Source organism: Sinohyriopsis cumingii, unplaced genomic scaffold, assembly GCF_028554795.1.
Source record: "Sinohyriopsis cumingii isolate HCF-2022 unplaced genomic scaffold, ASM2855479v2 utg001710l, whole genome shotgun sequence".
Classification (NCBI taxonomy): Eukaryota; Metazoa; Mollusca; class Bivalvia; order Unionida; family Unionidae; genus Sinohyriopsis; species Sinohyriopsis cumingii.
The window spans coordinates 26,336-46,693 of NW_028316037.1; the positions used below are offsets into that span (position 1 = coordinate 26,336).

The 20,358-nt window shown below is 35.2% G+C and overlaps 1 protein-coding gene across 1 annotated transcript in view; it reads right to left on the reverse strand.

Moving 5' to 3' along the window:
• The window catches only part of LOC149771702 (uncharacterized), a 45,486-nt gene extending 26,308 nt beyond the window's left edge, over positions 1-19,178 (reverse strand). Inside the window, exons 1-6 of the mRNA XM_089948192.1 lie at positions 18,764-19,178; positions 16,295-16,609; positions 14,722-15,021; positions 13,484-13,561; positions 11,644-11,721; positions 9,760-9,834 (exon numbers count right to left, since the gene is read on the reverse strand). Coding sequence (XP_089804318.1) covers positions 9,760-9,834; positions 11,644-11,721; positions 13,484-13,561; positions 14,722-15,021; positions 16,295-16,609; positions 18,764-18,854 — 937 coding nt within the window. The 5' untranslated portion in view covers positions 18,855-19,178. The remainder of the gene's footprint in view (positions 1-9,759; positions 9,835-11,643; positions 11,722-13,483; positions 13,562-14,721; positions 15,022-16,294; positions 16,610-18,763) is intronic.
• Between the last annotated feature and the right edge of the window lie 1,180 nt (positions 19,179-20,358).

Genomic DNA, 20,358 nt, shown 5'->3' on the forward strand with positions numbered 1-20,358 from the left:
GTGGCGGCCCTGCTGATATTGGATTTTTGGTCCACTTTTTGCTGATAAGAGCGCAGTGGTTATTGTTAATTGGTTGTTTTGTGGTCCTGGTTCCTGATTCTATTTAGTTTGCAGCCTTATGCTGCCGGGCCTGATAGTCTTGGGTTTTTAGACTACCTTATGTGTACTAATTTGGGGTCCTTCTGCCTAGTTCGATTTAATTTGCAGCCTTGTGCTGCCGGGCCTGATAGTCTTTGGGCTCTTAGACTACCTTATATAATTAGACTTGGGTCATATCTTGTGATGTGGACGGCCTTGATGGTTTGGGTTTTTGACCACCTAATACGTATTAATTTGGGGTGTTGATAATAAAACGTACTTTATTGGTGCTGTAACCTAGGTGGTGGTGTTAGTTGTTTGGAGTAGTTACGTTTGTTATTATTTGGATGTTGTTATAGAGTGCTATGATAGGAGGAGAGAGATTGATTGTTTGGCTGGTCCATATCTTTTAAGATAATAATTTTTTAATTATTTTTTTTTTAATTTTAATTATTGTTTTCTTTTATTTTTTTATTTATTTTTATTAAAGATATTAATATGTTATATTAAGCTCTATCTGTGGTTAATTGGTCAGATTTTATCCCAGATAGTCATCCTTGTCGATTGATCGGTCCTTCTAAGAGGAGTCAAGGACATGCTATCTGGTTGGTCCTTATTGAGTTTTCCTAATTGTAAGCTTATTATTTTTGTTTTAGTTATAATATATTTATTTTACTATTTATTTGTAAGTTTATGGTTAGCTAAATGGATTTTGACTTTTCATGTTTTCATTGTACCCTATTTGAGGTTAATTGGTCTGCTTTATTATTGAGCCAGGTTTTATTCCTTGTCGATTAATCGAACCTTCTAAGAGGTTTCAAGGACATCCAGTCTGGTTGGTCCCTATTGGGTTTACCCTATTTTACCTTTTATTGATATGTTGATTGTTAGCTATTATATTTTTTGTCTAAACCTGTTTTTCGTAAGTAGGATGTTATATTCTTATAAGCATTGTTAAGGTTAGGGTTGGATTTGTTTAGGATTTCTGAGTATGTGTCTGGGGATCCTATTTTTTATATTTTTTGTTCAATTTTGAATAACTCCCTATCTTTTTTATACTTACGACCTACGTTGAAAATGTGTGGTAAGTCTTCTGGGACCTGACAGTGATAGCAGTTCGGGTTGTGTGGCTTGGGTCGTATATATTTTCCATAGCTGCTAGCCAACTTAGTTTGTCCTGATAGAATTATATTTATTTTCATTTGTTCTTCGTATTTAGCTAAAGTTGGTATCGTATTTCTGCTTACTTCTTTTATGATGTTATATAGTTTTCAACCTTTTTTGTTGTCATTCCAGTTTTCCTGCCATTTTCTATTTATTAGTGCCGTGATAAGGCTATATATTTCACTTACACTGTAGTCTGGTGGTACGTAATTGGTTTCATTCAGTTTTTGTTTGGTTGTTTGATCAGTTAGGTCGTTTCCTGGGATGTTGATGTGGGACGGGGTCCACATGAATTCTATGTGTCGATGGTTGTTGCTTAATTTTTTTAATGTGAGGTTGATTTGATTTAGGTAGTTTTCTCTAAATTTAGTATTATTGCTGAGTATCGATGAAATGACACTGAGCGAGTCACTAATGGTGACTGTTCTGGGAGAGTTATTTTTTTCTATCCATTTGAGTGATTCCTTTATGGCCCAGAATTCTGCAGTGAATATTGAGCAGTGATCTGGTAGTCTATTTCCTATTTTGATGTTTAGTTCTGGAATGACAAATGCAGCTGCTGTTTTTGGTGGCTCTGTTATTTGTGATCCATCAGTGTAAATTTTGAGGTAGTTTGGGTATTTCGAATGGACTTCTTTTAGAGTAATTGTGTGCGATTGGTGTTCTTGTTCGTTTTTGTTGCCATATTTGGCGATTGAGATGTTAACTTTAGGTTCTTCGGTTGTCCAAGGTGCCACATCTACGAATTTGTTCGTTTCTGATTGTATGCTTTTTGTGGGAAGTTGCTCTGTAAGTTCATGCACTATTTTTCCTGTAGAGATTAGGTGTTTAAGTTTGGTGCCGAATGGTTTATTGCACTTGTTTATTGCTATTTTTTGTGGGGTGGCTACCAGAGTGGGATGATAGTCTGGTTGCGTATCTCAGAATTAGTTCTTGCCTTCTGAGATGGAGTGGGAGTTCTCCTGTTATTACCTGCAGTTCTGCCAGTGATGTTGAGGGGAGTGCCACAGTGATGGTTATGAGGGCCTTTCTTTGTATAGAGTCGAGTTTTTTAAGGTGTCGTTTAGGTGCTGAGTTATATATTTGACAGCTATAGTCAAGTTCGGATCGAATTAGTGCCCTGTAAAGTGCTAATAGCGTTTTCTGGTTGGATCCCAAGTTAGAACCTTTTAGGTTTTTTAGGAGGTGGAGATTCTTATTACACCTTCTTACTACTTCATTTATATGTTGTCCCCAGTTAAGATATTCGTCATAATACATACCCAGGAATCGTGTGACTTTGACATATTTTATTTCATGATTTTGTATAGTGAATTTAGGGTAGTGCAGGTTTATTTTACGCTTGGGAGTGAATATTACCGCTACTGTTTTATCATGAGATATTTTAAATCCCCATTTATCAGCCCATCTCCCTATGTTGTTAAGACTGGTTTGTATTTCATTATTTTGTGGTTGGAGGGGTTTCCTGCTCTCCATAGTCCACTGTCGTCCACAAATTGTGAGATTTCAATTAGGTTGGATGCCAGGTTTTTGTCGAGATCATTGATCATATGGTTGAACAGAGTGGGACTGATTACACTTCCTTGCGGAGTTCCGTTTTCCAAGGGGTGTAGCTCGGAGTAAGTTTCCCCTACTCTGGTTATTCTTTTGCGGTCTTTTAAGAAGTTTTCAATGAATTTGAACATTCGGCCTGTTATGTTGTAGTGGTTTAATTTGGCTAGTAAGCCTTTCGTCCATACTAGATCGAATGCTTTTTCTAAGTCAATAAATACCGCTATGAGATTCCTATCTGATTTTCTTTTTGAGTTGAATGCAATTTTTGTTGCTCTTTCTAATCGTATAAGCTGATCCTTAGTGGATCTTTTGTTTCTGAATCCGCATTGGTTTTCCGATATCAGTTTATTTTCTACTAGGTGATGTTTCAGTCTGTTGGTAATAATAGTTTCCATGATTTTGCATATATTGTTTTTTAGTGAGATGGGTCTGTAGGAGCTAATGTTATTGGGATCTTTATTAGGTTTTAGGATGGGAATAAGTACGACAGTGTTCCATTTTTTGGTAGTATGCCTGTTGACCATATTTTGTTTATTTATTTGAGTGTGGTTTGTTTAATATTATTTGGTAGGTTTTTGTACATTATGTATCCAATTTGGTCCTCTCCAGGTGATGTATCCTTTTTGGACCTTAGTGCTAGGTCCCATCGTCTTTAAGTCCTAGGTCTAGAGATAAGTTTGTGTGTACTTGTTCTACTTTGGATCTATGTTGCTGGAAGGGTTTGGTATGATTGGAGTTGCTACTCATTTCAGAGAAGTAGGTTGCTAATTTGTTAGCTTTTTCCTGGTTAGAGTTAGCGCCAGGTATCTTTGGGGCCGTGTAGGTTTTCTTCCCTCTTATTGCTCTAATTTTGTCCCAGACTTGATTAGTGCTAGTTTTGATGTCCATGCTGGAGCAATATTCTTGCCATGTTGTTTCCTTAGCTTGTCTGATGATGTGTTTGAGATTCCTTTCTCTGTTTTTATAGTCGCTAAAGTCTACAGAGTTTCCTGTTTTTCCAAATTTGTTAAGGGCGTGCTTTTTCTCCCTATGCGCTATTTTGCGATGTTCATTCCACCATGGTACCGGCTGTTTGGTTGGGATACAGCTAGTTTTTGGTATGCTAATAGTAGCTGCTTGATTAATGGTGTTGACAAGGTTTTCGTAGTAGATGTCTATATTTTCATTTTCAATTTCTTTTGTGTTTACTTGGTTTAGGTGTGATTTATATGTGCCCCAGTTAGCTTTTTCATATTTCCATTTAAGGTTGCTTTTAAGCGGGTTTACTTGAACGGTTATTTGAAGGGTGGTTTTTAATAGAAAGTGGTCGCTTCCAATAGTATCGGTTTGATCCACCTCCCATGCGGCCACCTGTCAGATTATTGGAGACAATATGGTGAGATCGATGACAGAGAGTGATCCTTCCTCGGGATTTAATCGAGTTTTGGTGCCGTTGTTGAGGATTGCCTCGTTTATCTGTTCGATTGCTTCCCTATAGCTCATTATGTGCATTAAAGTCTCCGCAAATAACTATTTGATAAACTCGCGTGTTTTGAATAATTAATCTATATGTGTTAAGTTTTGCGTAATTGGAGCTACCACCTGGGTCATAGAGGTTAAAAATCTGTATATTGTTTTGGCCTATGTTAATTATCAGGAATTGTATTTCTACTAAGTATTTGTTGTTGGGCATAGATAAGATGGGGACGGGGATTACGTTAGGTAGGTTATTGTTAATATAGGTTGCTAAACCTCCACCTTGCCCTTTAATCCTATTTTGAAAAAAACTTGGGGCGTATCCCTGAATTTTTGGTAGAGACCTGATGTTATTAATGATTTTAGTCTCTTGTATACAGATTATATCAGGTTTTACAGTCAGGTTTTGTAATTTAATTCTGAGTTCATCTTTGTTTCCTGACAGCCCTCTACCGTTCCATTGCCATATTATTATATTTCTACTGTAGATAGTTATATTGGTGTGGGTTATTTGCTGGTTGATTGTTGGGGTGCTGTCTTGATTATTTTCTGGACAGGATTTTTTCAATTTCAGTCATTATTTGTCCTATTTTGATTTCAGGTACTATCGGGTTGTTTAGGAGTACTGTCCATATTTCCTTAATTGGGTTATTTGTTACGGTTTCCTGTCCTGCACTGTGGTTGAGGTTTACCTTTTCTGAATGTTGGGTTTGTTTAGTTTTACTAATTTGTGGGTTGCTTTTAGTTTTAGGTGGCATTAGTGTTTTTGGTGTTTTTGGTTTAGTGGTATTAATGTTTATATTGTGGGCGGTTTGATATTGCAAAATTTCCTTTTTTGCCATATAATAAGGGAGGTTATTTGCATTCATGTGTTCAGTAATTTGTTTTTCTCTGATTGCATGAGGGCATTCTAATGATTGAGGTAAGTGTTGGCCTCTACAACTAGTGCATTTAGGATGGATTCTGTTACATTTCCCCTGATGGTTCCCCCCGCATTGTTTACAGGGTTTTTTTTGAATTTACATTTGGACCCCAGTGTTGGCAGTTGCTGCACAGCCTTGGTTTATTTATGAATGGTTCGATACGGTATCGTATCCCATAGGGGTGCAGTTTTATCGGTGATTTAAGTGGGAGTTGGGACTCTAGCACTACTGTGTCCGTTTCCTGCCCTTTATAGTCCCTAAGCCTAAATGCCCTGTTGATGGGTGACCCACCTAACTTAACTTGTGTTGTTATCTGTTCATTATTTAATTCTGTAATTCTACCGTTCAGTTTAAGGATTGCTTTGTATGAAAGTGGGTTAGAACTGGGTTTAGGTGTTGTTGAGATTTTGGGTTGCTTTGTGGATTTCTAAGTGGTTTGTTTTTGTTTAATTGCCTCTGGAATGATTGTTTTGCTTGTTTTTGGCTTTATGGTGTGTTTCGATAATTACTGGAATTTTGTTGATTGTCTCTATTTCTAAGAGTTTGGCCATTTGCGATTCAGTATTGCAATAGATTATAATATATCCTGTTTTTGGTCTGATAATCCTAAATTACCCTGTTTTTACTCTTTGAAGTGCTCCTGCGATGCTACTTGTGGTTAAATTTAACAATCTTGATGAGGGATATTTTTATAAGTAGAGTGAGTTCCAACGGGTGAAATTTGTTTGGTTTATTGTTTGGTTTTGCCTGAGGGGGGTTTGTTGTGATAATCGGTGGGTTGGTGTGGGGCTGTTTAATGGTTTTCTTTCCATTTGTGAGTATTAGCATGCTAGGGGGTTGGGAAGTATTTTTCCAAGGTTCGGGTTTTTGTGTTGATTTCTTGACCACTAATTTTTTGTTTTCGTTATGAGAGCCTTTTCCCGTCCCTTCCCTTCCATGTCCCCTTTGTTGTTCTTTGTTTAAACGCCAGATGTAGTGTGGTATATTTGTTTGATATGATCTTCATTAGTGCAATTGTCATATATCAGGTCTTGCTCCGTTAATGGTTTGGATGGCCCTGGGGTTTGACCATTGTGGTATATGGGTCATTTACTTTGTCCTGGATTAGCTTCTTTGTTGGGGTTGAGCCTCTAGGCGTTGTTACAGCGCTGCCATTGTTTACCTGTGTGGTTATAGGTTTCCTATTGTAAGAAGAGTTCTCCCTTGTGTTATTTCCTCTCCATACCGGACTGTTTTCAATGCTAATTGGTATGGGTTTGTTCCTGGGTGATAGCGCCGGTGTTATGTAATTGGGGGTGGGTGATTTTTTTTGGGGGGGGATTGAGTTTTGATGAGTTCTTTGAACTCTACAGGCAAGGGTGCATCCAATACTTCCTCCCCCACAGTTTTGTCAAAAAGATGGAATAGTATTGGTGAATCCGGGTTCAATTTTTCCGCTTGTTCTTTAATTAATGCAAAATCTGGAGTGGAGAAAGTGAATGGCAACTCGTGAAATCTCTGTTTTTTGTTTGGGTTATGAGATAGATTTAGTTTTCCTATGTTTGTCGGATTTACAGGAGTTTTAGTGGATGAGGCATTGTGGGTTGTCATTTTTTTTTCGTAATTTGCTCTCTTTGTAATTTTTAACGTTTCTTTCCTTTATGCATTTTTTGTTGACTAATTGTGAAGCGATTAGAGATTGAGGGTTAAATACGGGTATGTTGTTAGTGTAGAGAAAGGCGAAGTAGGGCTGTTTGATATCCTTTGACAGAAAATCTTGCAAAATTACATCAGCTTGTACTTTGTAAGGATTCTGTCTAGGCATGTACTAGTTTGGTTCCCAGTGCCTGTTTTCGGAATGGTGCTAACAGCTAGAGTGGGTTATGCGTTATATCGAAAGAAGAGTGTAATTTGCCGGGGTTATTTCTTCTAATTGAAAATCGCACAGCGGTTATGGTGCTTAATTGAGTGCGGATCCAATCCAGGGCATTCTAGTATGATTCCTAGATCCTGTTTGAAAAAATAGTCGGTAAATTACCAGAAATGGTTTAGTTGGAGTTTTAGTTTTAGGAAAAAAGAGTATGATAATAGCACAGAGGTTTTGATTGCCCGCAGGCTTAATAATATTCCTACCTTCTATGCATGAATTAAATAAAGCAAGGTGTTATATATCCTATCTAACTGCTGAGCGGGCTGCTAGGCAGACTGCTTGGCTGGTTTTCCTTTATTGAAGATGGCGGCTATAGTCGGCTTTGTTCGTCTCCCTTTCTTGTGTCTTGCCTGTATATCTGCAGGATTTGGCGGTTAAAAAAAATGCACAACTTCAGGCAAACAACCATCCATCTAGACAAGAGCGCGCCTAGACGGCTATAACGAAATTTAAAGTCCGGAAGTCCGAACGTCTGGTGTCTTGAATCGAATCTGGATAGTAGATTATATGTGAATTGAGTGTAAGGGGTGTTTTCCTTCCCGTCCTTGCGTGAAGTATATAAATCATAGCCGTCGTTGGAATAACTGAGGTAGCGCTATATGTGGTGTGGAATTCACCCAATAAGCAAAGCAACTGAGACAGATTAAAAACGCCGAGATTGGGTGCTCCTATTCCCACTCGTCGTTTGTCCCGTGGGATTACATTATCCCGAAATCCCACACAACTATGTAATACACTTTGTATGCATTAAAGCGTTGGGGGATAAGGCTCTTTTTCCATCCACCTAGAAAAATTAATTTAGTCCGCTATTGCGAAATTTAAATCGTCGCGCATGCACTATGCACGCAAGCGACGCTAATCAAATATCATCATCATGGAATAGCTATCATGCCATTCCGTTCATTCCATTCCATCCAGGCAATGGACACAGAGCGAGCAGGACCGGCTTATTGGGAGGGCTGTCTAGGTCATAGGCAGGAAACGCAGGAAAAACGTGTTTATATGAACACATGATAGGGCTATGTGCGTTTTCGCCTGCTACCGTGTACCTCTCTTCCCTTCCCTCTCCAGGACTTCCTGTACCGTGACGGAGATGTGGAACCATTTCCACCCGTCCAGACAAAGGTGTCCCGATGTGACGTTATAGTAGCGACCAATCGCTACGGGCGTCACATACTGCTTTGGTAGACTCCTGGCTAAGTAGATACCAGACTAAAATGACATATTTAAACATGAGTGTGTGTTGGGTCCATTCCCACTCATGAAAGTCCCTCATTCAGGTCGTTAGAGACATTTAGTCCCACGGCCAGAAGGCTAAATTAAATTGTGCTCTGTGAGCACATAAATGCCTGAGATATGTGGAACTAACTCCGTCCCTCAGGAGTAATTAATTAACATCCATTGCTGGTAGAAATCAGCGGTACATGTGCATATGTACGAAAAACCACTTCAATCCAATTAGTCAGTCAATCAGTCTGGCTACCCAGCGTTGACTGGTCAACACGTCTGGAAAATGGATTTGTTTAACAACCTAAAAGAGAGATGGTATTGGCTGGCTTGTGTAGTGGAAAGGCTTGCATATGAATGGAAGTATCTAGGTAGCCTAGACTTTGTGACCAATCCGAAAGTAGCGAGAGATCTGATTAAATACATGATAGACGAGGAAGTGAAGAGTTTAAGAGGCTTCATTCACCCTAGGTATATTAGAGTTGGAAACAGTAAACGAGGCACTTGATGGTGTGATGAAAGTCATGTGTGTTTTAAAGCATATAGAAAAGTTGACAGATTGGTCTTTTGTGAAATGGGGATTAAACCAATTAAAGAAAGCTGAAGAAATGCTGAGAAATGTATTGAAAGAGGAAGTGAAGAAAATAAAAGATAACTGTTCAAAGGAGAGAAAGGACAAAGAAAACAGAAAGAAAAGGAGGACTTTGAAAGACTGAATCAAAACTGGATCAAGGTGCAGGAAATTTTTATATCCATAGGACATTCTGACTGAATGCCAGAGAAGGAAACAAAGAAGGGGTTAATAGAGAGAGTGAGGAGATGGTGGAAGAAGGGGAGAAAACAGAAGAAGAACCAAAATGCAATTTTAAGGGACACTGATATGCCTAGAAAAAAAATTTGCTTTCTACCCTAAAAATATTTTAGTCGGTTGTATAACTTATTGTGTGATGGATTGATATTCTATATCTGTATGTTGTATGTTGTATGTGTTATATATGTCTATGTCCCGCCAAACGTTCTAGGTTTTTTCCCGCTCTTTGGTCCCGATTGAAGTCAGCCACTTGCCGTGGAGTCACCCCTGTTCCAATCCTACTGACCCTATACAGGCTCAATCCATTTTCCCTATGTTAAATTCCCCTTGACCCTATACAGACCCAACTATGTCAAAGTTCCATAGACCCCATAGTTTTGCGACACATTTTTGACTGTGATTTCGACAGACCCTATACCGCCCCTCTATACAACTGACAAATAATCATGTTTGCAAAATATGCAATAAAGGACTTCGTTGTATTTTAATTCCATTAAATTTTGCCCGTTTTGAGTTTTTTTCTTCATTTATATTTGTTTAATTATTTGTTTTAAGTCGTTACTTCATTTTTGTTTACATGCAGAGTTTGATAAACAAATGTTTAAGACACTAATTTGCTTTTTAATTTCACTACTTACCATTTTCTTTTGCATTTGCCGTAGACGATAGAGTGATATACCCTTTCGCATTCTCCAGGTTTGATGTTGTGGTGTCTTCGAAGAGAAAATAAAATGAAAGAATTATATGGATCACGAAAAAATATTTCCTAAAAGATTCACTCTAACTCAGGTCATTAGCAAACTTATCACTTCCACAAAAGCGTTGAAATTATATTTTTTCTGTTCATCCAAATTGCTTGGTCCCGTTATAGTTTTGTTTCGTTATGTATTTTTTACAGGTATCATCTCAGTTATTGAAAGAAATAAGAATCTCTGAATCAAATTTTAACACATTTAGTTTGCCAGAAACAAACTGAATGAGTTTTCTTCTTTGATTTTTTCCTACGATTATGACCCTTACATGATTTAGATTTGACTGCGTGTAATAATCAAAACAGTCCGTTTTTAGCCGTTTTTTGACACGCGAGTGATAGCGGAAGTACTTTTAAATCGAACTGTTTGTATAGTAAGAAATATACCCGAACAATCGCATATTGGCCAATCATGAGAGACTTTACAGAATATAACAGAATACTGCATACAGACTTGGTTATTATTGTACAAATTAAATAACAGCACTTAGTATAGATGCAACACATCTGAAATGAACCTAATTTGATCCAAATATCTTAATTAACAAGCAGTCAAGTGTAATTCACATAAGGGACATAACCCTATGAAAAAGCCAATACAAAACTCATTCATTTTTTCTTACAAATTAAATGATCTCTTTCAACAGCTAAGAAAATATCTGTAGAAAAATACATAACTAAACAAAACGACAAAGGGACAAATATACGCGAATACAAAATTAAAACGAGATTATATATATATATATATATATATATATATATATATATATATATATATATATATATATATATATATATATATATATATATATATACCAATTGATAGTGAGCTGGACACTAATAAATTTAAAAAATGTACTCAAATATCTCAAAGAGCTTCTTCCTCTGCATAAAACTAATTTCATATCTTTCTTATCGCCTAGTTTTGAACAATAGATTTTTTAATTATTTATTTACATATTGACTCACTGAATATCAAACACCCATCAAACAAATTAAAGTACTGTTATAATGCCGTTAATTTCTTATAATAATTAACACTTTATACATTTTACCAGAATAATTGTCATGGAAAATGTATCAAATGATCATGTACTATGTGATATTCGTCGAGCAAAGAGTTAATACTTGGTCCATTTCATTTGCAAGACAAATTTACATTGAACGTTGAGATCTATTGAATCCAAAAGGAATCCATTGTCATCCCAGGCAGCATAGTTGCCCTTGTCTAACCATGATACTTTTTGCAACGTTAAAGAAAAACTGTTTACATTCAATACACAGCTTTCTATTCCACTCGTACACAGATACCCTGAACAGTTTGCCTGTTTTACGTCATAGATTGCAATAGGAAGATGTGTAGGATCGATCATCTCAATTTTAATCGAAGATATGTTCGTTTTGTTACACATATACTAAACAATTTATGAATGGGCATTGCACATTTCTCAAAATGGAGACTTAGCTATCAAGTTGATCAGAATAATCATGATGCAGTGGATGATCATATAGATAACTTAAGAGATAAACGTTTATGTTAAAGATTACAACATTTCAAACAGTATAATGAAGATATAAATGATCATGTTTGAAAAATATGCAATAATGGTCTTGTTGTATTGTAATTACTTTAATTTTTGCCCGTTTTGAGTTCTTTCTATATTCATAGTTCTCTAACTATTTGTCTTAAGGCGTTATTTTCTTTTCTTCAAATGCAGTTAGAAAACCAAATGTTCAAGACACTAATTTTCGTTTCAACTTCAATACTTACCATCTTGTTTTGCATTTGCAGTAGACGGTACAGTGACATACCCTTTTGTAGTTTCAAGGATTGATGTTGTGGTGTCTTCTAAGCGAAAATAAAATTAAAGAATTATACTAATGGGGAAAAAAGAATTCCTGAAAGATCCACTCTAACTCGGGTATTTAGTACAACGATCATGTTCATTTATCGTTTTGTTTGTGTATTTTTTACAGGCATCACCTCAGTTGTTGAAATAAATCAGAATCTCTAAATCAAATTTTAAAATAATTTAGTTTGCAAGAAAAAAACTGAATGAGTTTTCCTTTGATTTTTTTCATAGGATTATGACCCTTACATGATTAAGATTTGACTGCGTGTAATAATCAAGACAGTCCGTGTTTAAATTTTTCGTTGTAAAAGGGGTGATGGTGGAAGTAATTTTCAATCGAACTGTTTGTATGGTAAAGAAATGTACCACAACCTATTGCATATTTGCCAATCATGAGAGAATTTAAAGAATATAAGAGAATACTGCACACAGACTTGTTTATCATTGTACAAATTAAATAACATACCACTTAGTATAGACACAACACATCTGAAACGATCCTACTTTGTTCCAAATATCTTAATTAACAAGCAGCCAAGTGTAAATCACATAAGGGACATAACCCTATGAAAAAGCCAAGACAAAACTCATTCATTATTTCTTACAAATTAAATGATCTCTTTCAACAGCTAAGAAAATATCTGTAGAAAAATACATAACTAAACAAAACGACAAAGGGACAAATATACGCGAATACAAAATTAAAACGAGATTATATATATATATATATATATATATATATATATATATATATATATATATATATATATATATATATATATATATATATACATACCAATTGATAGTGAGCTGGACACTAATAAATTTAAAAAATGTACTCAAATAACTCATAGAGCTTCTTCCGCTGCATAAAACTAATTTCATATCTTTCTTATCGCCTAGTTTTTAACAATAGATTTTTTAATTATTTATTTATTTACATATTGACTCACTGAATATCAAACACCCATCAAAACACTTACAATAGTGTTATAATGTTGTTAATCTCTTATAATAATTAACACTTTACTCATTTTACCACTATAATTGTCATGGAAAGTGTATCAAATGATCTTGTACTATGTGACATTCTTCGAGCAAAGAGTTAATACGTGGTTCATTTCATCTGCAAGCCAAATTTACATTGAATGTCGAGGTCTATTGAATCCAAAAGGAATCTATTGTCATCCCAGGGAACATACGTGCCCTTGTCTAACCATGATACGTTTTGCAACGTTAAAGAAATACTGTTTACATTCAATACACAGATTTCTACTGGACTCGTATACAGATACTCTGGACAGTTTGCCTGTTTCACGTCATAGATTGCAATAAGAAAACGTGTAGGCTTGATCATCTCAATTTTAATCGAAGATATATTCGTTTTGTTACACATAACCTGAACAATTTATTAATGGGCATTCCACATTTCTCAAAATGGAGACTTAGCTATCAAGTTGCTCAGAATAATCATAATGCAGTGGATGATAATATAGATAACTTAAGAGATAAACGTTTATGTTAAAGATTACAACATTTCAACCAGTATAATGAAGATATAAATGATCATGTTTGAAAAATATGCAATAAAGGTCTTTGTTGTATTGTAATTACATTAATTTGTGCCCGTTTTGAGTTCTTTCTATGTTTATAGTTCTTTACCTATTTGTTTTAAGGCGTTATGTTCTTTTCTTTAAATGAACAGTTAGAAAAACAAATGTTCAAGACACTAATTTTCGTTTCAACTTCAATACTTACCATCTTGTTTTGCATTTGCAGTAGACGGTACAGTGACATACCCTTTTGTAGTTTCCAGGTTTGATGTTGTGGTGTCTTCTAAGCGAAAATAAAATTAAAGAATTATACTAATGGGGAAAAAAGAATTCCTGAAAGATCCACTCTAACTCGGGTATTTAGTACAACGATCATGTTCATTTATCGTTTTGTTTGCGTCTTTTTTTACAGGTATCACCTCAGTTGTTGAAATAAATTAGAATCCCTAAATCAAATTTTAATATAAATTAGTTTGCAAGAAAAAAACTGAATGAGTTTTCCTTTGATTTTTTTCATAGGATTATGACCCTTACATGATTAAGATTTGACTGCGTGTAATAATCAAGACAGTCCGTGCTTAAATTTTTCGTTGTAAAAGGGGTGATGGTGGAAGTAATTTTCAATCGAACTGTTTGTATGGTAAAGAAATGTACCACAACCCATCGCATCATTGCCAATCATGAGAGAATTTAAAGAATATAAAGGAATACTGCATACAGACTTGTTTATTATTGTACAAATTAAATAACATACCACTTAGTATAGACACAACACATCTGAAACGATCCTACTTTGTTCCAAATATCTTAATTAACAAGCAGTCAAGTGTAAATCACATAAGGGACATACCCCTATGAAAAAGCCAAGACAAAACTCATTCATTTTTTCTTACAAATTAAATGATCTCTTTTAACAGCTAAGAAAATACCTGAAGAAAAATACATAACTAAACTAAACGGTAGAGGGACAAATATATGCGAATACAAAATTAAAACGAGATTATATATATATATATATATATATATATATATATATATATATATATATATATATATATATATATATATATATATATATATATATATATATATATACCAATTGCTTATGAACCGGACACTAGTAAATTAAAAAATGTACTCAAATATCTCAAGGACCTTCTTCCTCTGCATAAAACTAATTTCATATCTTTCTTATCGCCTAGTTTTTAACAATGGATTTTTTAATTATTTATTTATTTACATATTGACTCACTGAATATCAAACACCCATCAAAACATTTAAAATATTATTATAATGTCGTTAATCTCTTACAATTAACTAACACTTTATAAATTTTACCACTATAATTGTCATGGAAAATGTATCAAATGAACTTCTACTATGTGATATTCTTCGAGCAAAGAGTTAATAGGTGCATCATATAATTTGCAAGACACATTTACCTTGAAGGGCGAGATGTATTGAATCCAAAAGAAATCCCTTATCATCCCAGGTAACATACGTGCCAATGTCTAACCATGATACTTTTTCCAACGTTAAAGAAAAAATGTTTTCATTCAATACACAGTTTTCTATTCGATCCGTATACAGATACTCTGAACAGTTTGCCTGTTTCACGTCATAGATTGCAATAAGAAGATGTGTAGGATCGATCATCTCAATTTTAATTGAAGATATATTCGTTTTGTTACACATAAACTGAACAATCAACGATGCACCGTCTTGTACACGTATCACCGTACCTACAACATAAAATTCAAGGTATTATAACAAATAATATCTGCAACCGAATGTTTGTTTAAAGAGTAATAAGTGTGACAGCCTGTAAAAAATTTCAAAGATCTGTTGACTTTAACATTATCGTATTCTGAATCGTATATGTCTCTCATCGTTCTGATTGAGTGAATGACCATTATGATACTCTGGTTAAGGGTTGCTTGTAAACATATTGTATTATTGCTTAACTAAGCAATAATTCACTTATCGAGGTCCTTTGATAGAAATAAAAATGACAAAAACATGAGTATACATAACGTTATGTCAGAATTTCATAGAAGAAAGACCAAAATAAAATTTCAACTCAAAATATAATACAAGCAATTTCAATGAAAAACGAAATAAACATATATTTTTATAATTAAGTGAATTAACATGTATTTTAAATAAGTGAAAAGGGTGGGGGGAACACGACATTTCACTAGTTATAGCAACTACTGTCCTTGTGTATAATTGATAAATTTTGTATGTAGAATATAAATATTTCGGGACATTTAGGAATATTGCACAATTTCTTCTGTGTCACATTTCAATCTAAAAAAATCAATCGTACCAAAGGATAAAGCTGAAAGATACAATGAAATGGCTGCGTTCTCTGACTAGTAAATAAGGACCAACAGCAAAGGAGTGTCCAACGTCTTCTTTATCACGAATATCAACTCGCATCTGAGCAGAGAACATAACATTATGGACCCATCAAGTTGTAATAGGCTCCATTATCTGCTGGTCCGTTACCACTAATGGATTCTGCTTTGTCGGAAGTCGATGGGTACTAGCATCCGTTGGACGATTAAACTTGTTTGGTTCTGTCGATTCAGCTTTAAACGGGACTATGGTTCTTGTATCTTTATATGGCCATTTCATATCCAGTAGGAACGAAAAAATACGTGTTGAACGTTTCCTTTTTTATAAAAACAATTATTTTTGGTACAAACTACTGAAGTATCGGGATGTGAGAGTGATCAGTTATAATTGATTCTTAACAATGAATGTACATTTTTAGTCCGTTGAAACGGGACTGTATTTGATTTAAATGTGTGCCTACCATTCAAGTGGCGACGAAACAGTGGGATGGGCAGCCAGGAGCAAACGGTGAGAGAGCGAGACTTCCATTAGGGCAGGATAATATTTATCCCATGAGTTTGTGGTGCATCAATAAATATTATTTACAAAATAGTTTTAAAACAGTTGGCGCCCCTGTTCTGGCTACCTTGCATACAAAATAATAAGAAAACTTACGTGGGACAAAAATGCTTTTTCTCTCTTTCTCCACGGAACTGTCCATTGTAGAGACTGTATAATTTCCACTGTCCATAAAATTGACATTTAATAAGAGAAAATTGAGAGTGCCATTGTTCATTTCGATTATACGTCCAGTGTAATTTTTGTTAATAGATATGACCGCATTAACATTCGTCCTTGAGTCATAGACCATTACGTTAGTGACATGTAGCTTACTGGTGAAACCAAAGAAGGTTATTTCTAAATTTTGTTTTCCATTCATTTTAGGTACGGTCACATTTTCTCCCTTAGCATATATCTCAGGTTTCCATCCTGCAAAAAAAAAAACATCATTTGAAATATGATTAAAATGTGATAATTACATTTCGATTGCTTTATTGAAAATCAGAAGTGATAGGTTTTAGAAGCACACGAACATTTATATCCGTTCATCCAATTTTTCATTTGTTCTGGAAGTGTTATGACTCTGCAAGTATTAATTCCCTCTTTTAGCTAAAAATATAGTCCATATTTCTTATATGTTAAAATGTTTATTTTTAACTTCAGCCTATCCCTGTCAGATGAGTCAAATAATATATATATATATATATATATATATATATATATATATATATATATATATATAAACACCACATACTTTATAAATAGCATGGCTTTTAAAGAGGTGATATAAAGCAAAATCTTATAACAGTGCTACTGTTATATTAAACTGCGATTGCCCCATGTCCCATACATACGCAATTAGAAACAATTTTTCAGATTTAGGTTATATTTCAAAAGCTAGTGATCGCTTCTATATTCGATACATCTCTGATGAATCTCTCTCTCTCTCTCTCTCTCTCTCTCTCTCTCTCTCTCTCTCTCTCATGCGTAAGGAAGATAATACGGGGAAGTCTGTGGCAGTGCCTGATTAATCCCTGTGGAGGCCCTTAGGCAGTGGAAATATTGGAGCCACCCTCGCAAATGATCTCCTAATTCGTTTTATCAATATTATTTTCATCCGTTGCCGTGGAGCCCATAGGGTGCCTACTCTGCATATTTGGTAATCCGGCTCTGGTCTGTGGAGTGTGAGGGAAAAATAAAACTGAATTTGCGCACCTAGAAGAACATGGTCTTGGTAACTGGTAGGTGTACACGATCCGTGAGATTTTACTACAGTGTTCACAATACCAATTATACAAAGTTGCAACAGCCTGGCGATATTATAAGATAAATGTATGGGTTAGGAGGGGGAACATACTATAATATATGTAATGCTTTGTTTGTTCTTAAGAAACATTGGGATAGGCATTGAACAAATGCGTTATGAAAATCTCCCCAACCGCACCAGCACATCTTTCTCTCTCTCTCTCTCTCTCTCTCTCTCTCTCTCTCTCTCTCTCTCTCTCTCTCAGAAACAACTGCATGGTTGATTAAATAAATCACAATAACCACTTAAATTAACTGAAAATAACTATAAATGTTTGGAGTACCTCTTGTGGGTTAGTTTATAGTTCACGCTTGTTTCAGTACGCCAGCCGGAATGTGAATGTCTGCTAGTTAATGTTACAGAAGCTCACCATGCTGTATTTGTAGTTCTCTACTTTCTTCTTTCAGGTTTAAATCATTAGAGTGCTTTTATATATATTTAATCAATGAAAATAAAAGTAGAAGCTGAAATGAAAGAAGTCGCATTTCAATATGCAAATGATATTGCGATTACTCACAAAAAGAAATAAACTACATTTTATGGCAGGGGCCCCGAGTGGCCGAGTGGTCTAAAGCCCTCTCCGTTATGGATCACTGCCATCTCACCTCTGTCTGCGTGGGTTCGAGTCTCGGATTCGCCTAATGTAGGTATGTGAGAAAGCTTTCCAGTAGCTTCTCGTGGGTCGGTTGTTCTTTCCGGGGTTTTCCCAGGTTCTTCCTCCACCATTAATACTGGCCACCATGTATATCGTGTGCTGATAAATGACGTTAAACCCTACAACAACAACAACATTTTGTGGCGGATACACTCGACAGGGCTGAGACGAGTTCATTCATTCTGTAGGTAATCTTAATTTGTTGGAAATGCAGATATGTGTATTTGTATATAATATCAATAAAATCTATGTGAAGTATGAACTCTGTATCTTTGACATACCACTAGTTGTATAGTTGCATGAATTTTTCATTAAAAGAAAGTTCGTGGTATATCAATGATACAGTACAGACTATAATGCGTGCGCGCGTGTGTGTGTGTGTGTGTGTGTGTGTGTGTGTGTGTGTGTACTCGTCATTTGCTGCCTTTCACAATTGCGTCGTAGAATTCATAGTAAGGAAAACTCAATAGATATCATTGTCAGTCGGAAAGAACTGTCGATGTCTTGTTTTGTTTTATACCTTTACATTTTTTAGAACATATAGTGAAGTCTTATTCTCAGTTTATTACGAATTCCATAGTACCACATTGGAAACATTATACTACATCAGTTTATCGCTTACCTGTTGTATCATATATTCCAAACAGCATAAGAAAAACGCATATCTTGATTAGAATAGCCATGATTTTGCACCAAGATGTGGTTCTCCACATTTTAGCAATGTATTCAAAATCTCAAGAAACGGTATATTATGTTAGATTGTAGTCAAGAACCGTAATTCTCTAAGGTAGTCATGTGTGGTTCACAGCCTGTGGTGCAAAGCAGAATGACGGATGATGCGTTCTAGATAACTGAAATACGTCTTAAGATCCGCATCAGAATCATAGACTGCAGAGATGCGATGACAAATCTAATTCTGACACTTTTTAAAATTAGGGATCACGTACAAGCGGTGGTGATAATGAACGGGCATATGCTCGCTGTTAAACGACATTTTTGGAACAGTGTCAAAAGGAACAAAAGTGAATTGTTAACTTCGGCTGTATAAAGAGTTCTGACAAAATTGTAGATGGCGATATCCAATATCCGGTATATATGTACAACGAGTTGTTGCTAGGTCTCGTAGTTCTCTTTCTTCACTCTATTATTTAATGCTATGAAGGAAATAATTTACCAAACCATATATGCGTCATCAAATCAATCTCTAATCGAGGTCTTAGCTCTAGACTGGAATTTCACATTTTTCAGTTTCAGAATACGGTTAGTTTCTCGCAGCAGAGTAATCCTGGAGTTTGTTTTAATAAGGATAAACAATTCAGAGAGAGAGTCAGAGAGAGAGAATACAAATGTTTCAGTACACAAGGCAATTATATATATTGGCTGCAACAATAAATTAAGCATATGAATTCATGAGTCTGTGAAAGTGTAAGAAGAACGTTGTGACTATTAACATAACACGGGATAATTTTATTGGTCGTTTTTACTCAAACTGATGTTTTTTCAAACGCACTTCTGCTGTTGAATTCGTGCAAACTATGTGATTTCTTCTGTATTTGTAGAAGATACATGAACAAAAAGCAATGAGATATTTTTGTCTTGTTTGCCAATGACGGTTTTTCCTAAACCGAAGCAATTAATGAATTAACAAATAAACGCCTCTTCTAACAGTGGTTTATATAAGACTATTGATGATTTCGCAGTAATTTTTTCCATGCCTTATAGGCCAGTTTTTAACAAACATGTAATGAAGCTCTCTCTCTCTCTCTCTCTCTCTCTCTCTCTCTCTTATACACACACATTTTTTATACTGATGTTACCTAAATTAATATGTTACATCAGTTAAAGAATGATACTTTAATCAAAATCTTCTGACAGAAAAATGTACATGAGAGGTACATTTTCAAAATAATGTTTTTTATGATTATTACAAATAACAACATTGCCATTGTTGCATGCAAATATAATCACACCAGTCTTATATGCATACAAACTAACCACATTTGATATCACTCCATAAATTAGTTCTAATGATCTTTTCTGTATGCGCGGACCAATAATAACACGGTCGAAACCAAAGCAAAACGTCACCACTGCCACTAGTAGTAGCCTAACTTGTAGCAAATGAAACTAAAACCCATTTATTACTGAGGAAAACAATTATCACACAAAGATACTCCAGACAATGCATTTTCTACGTCCACTCAACCCTATTAATGA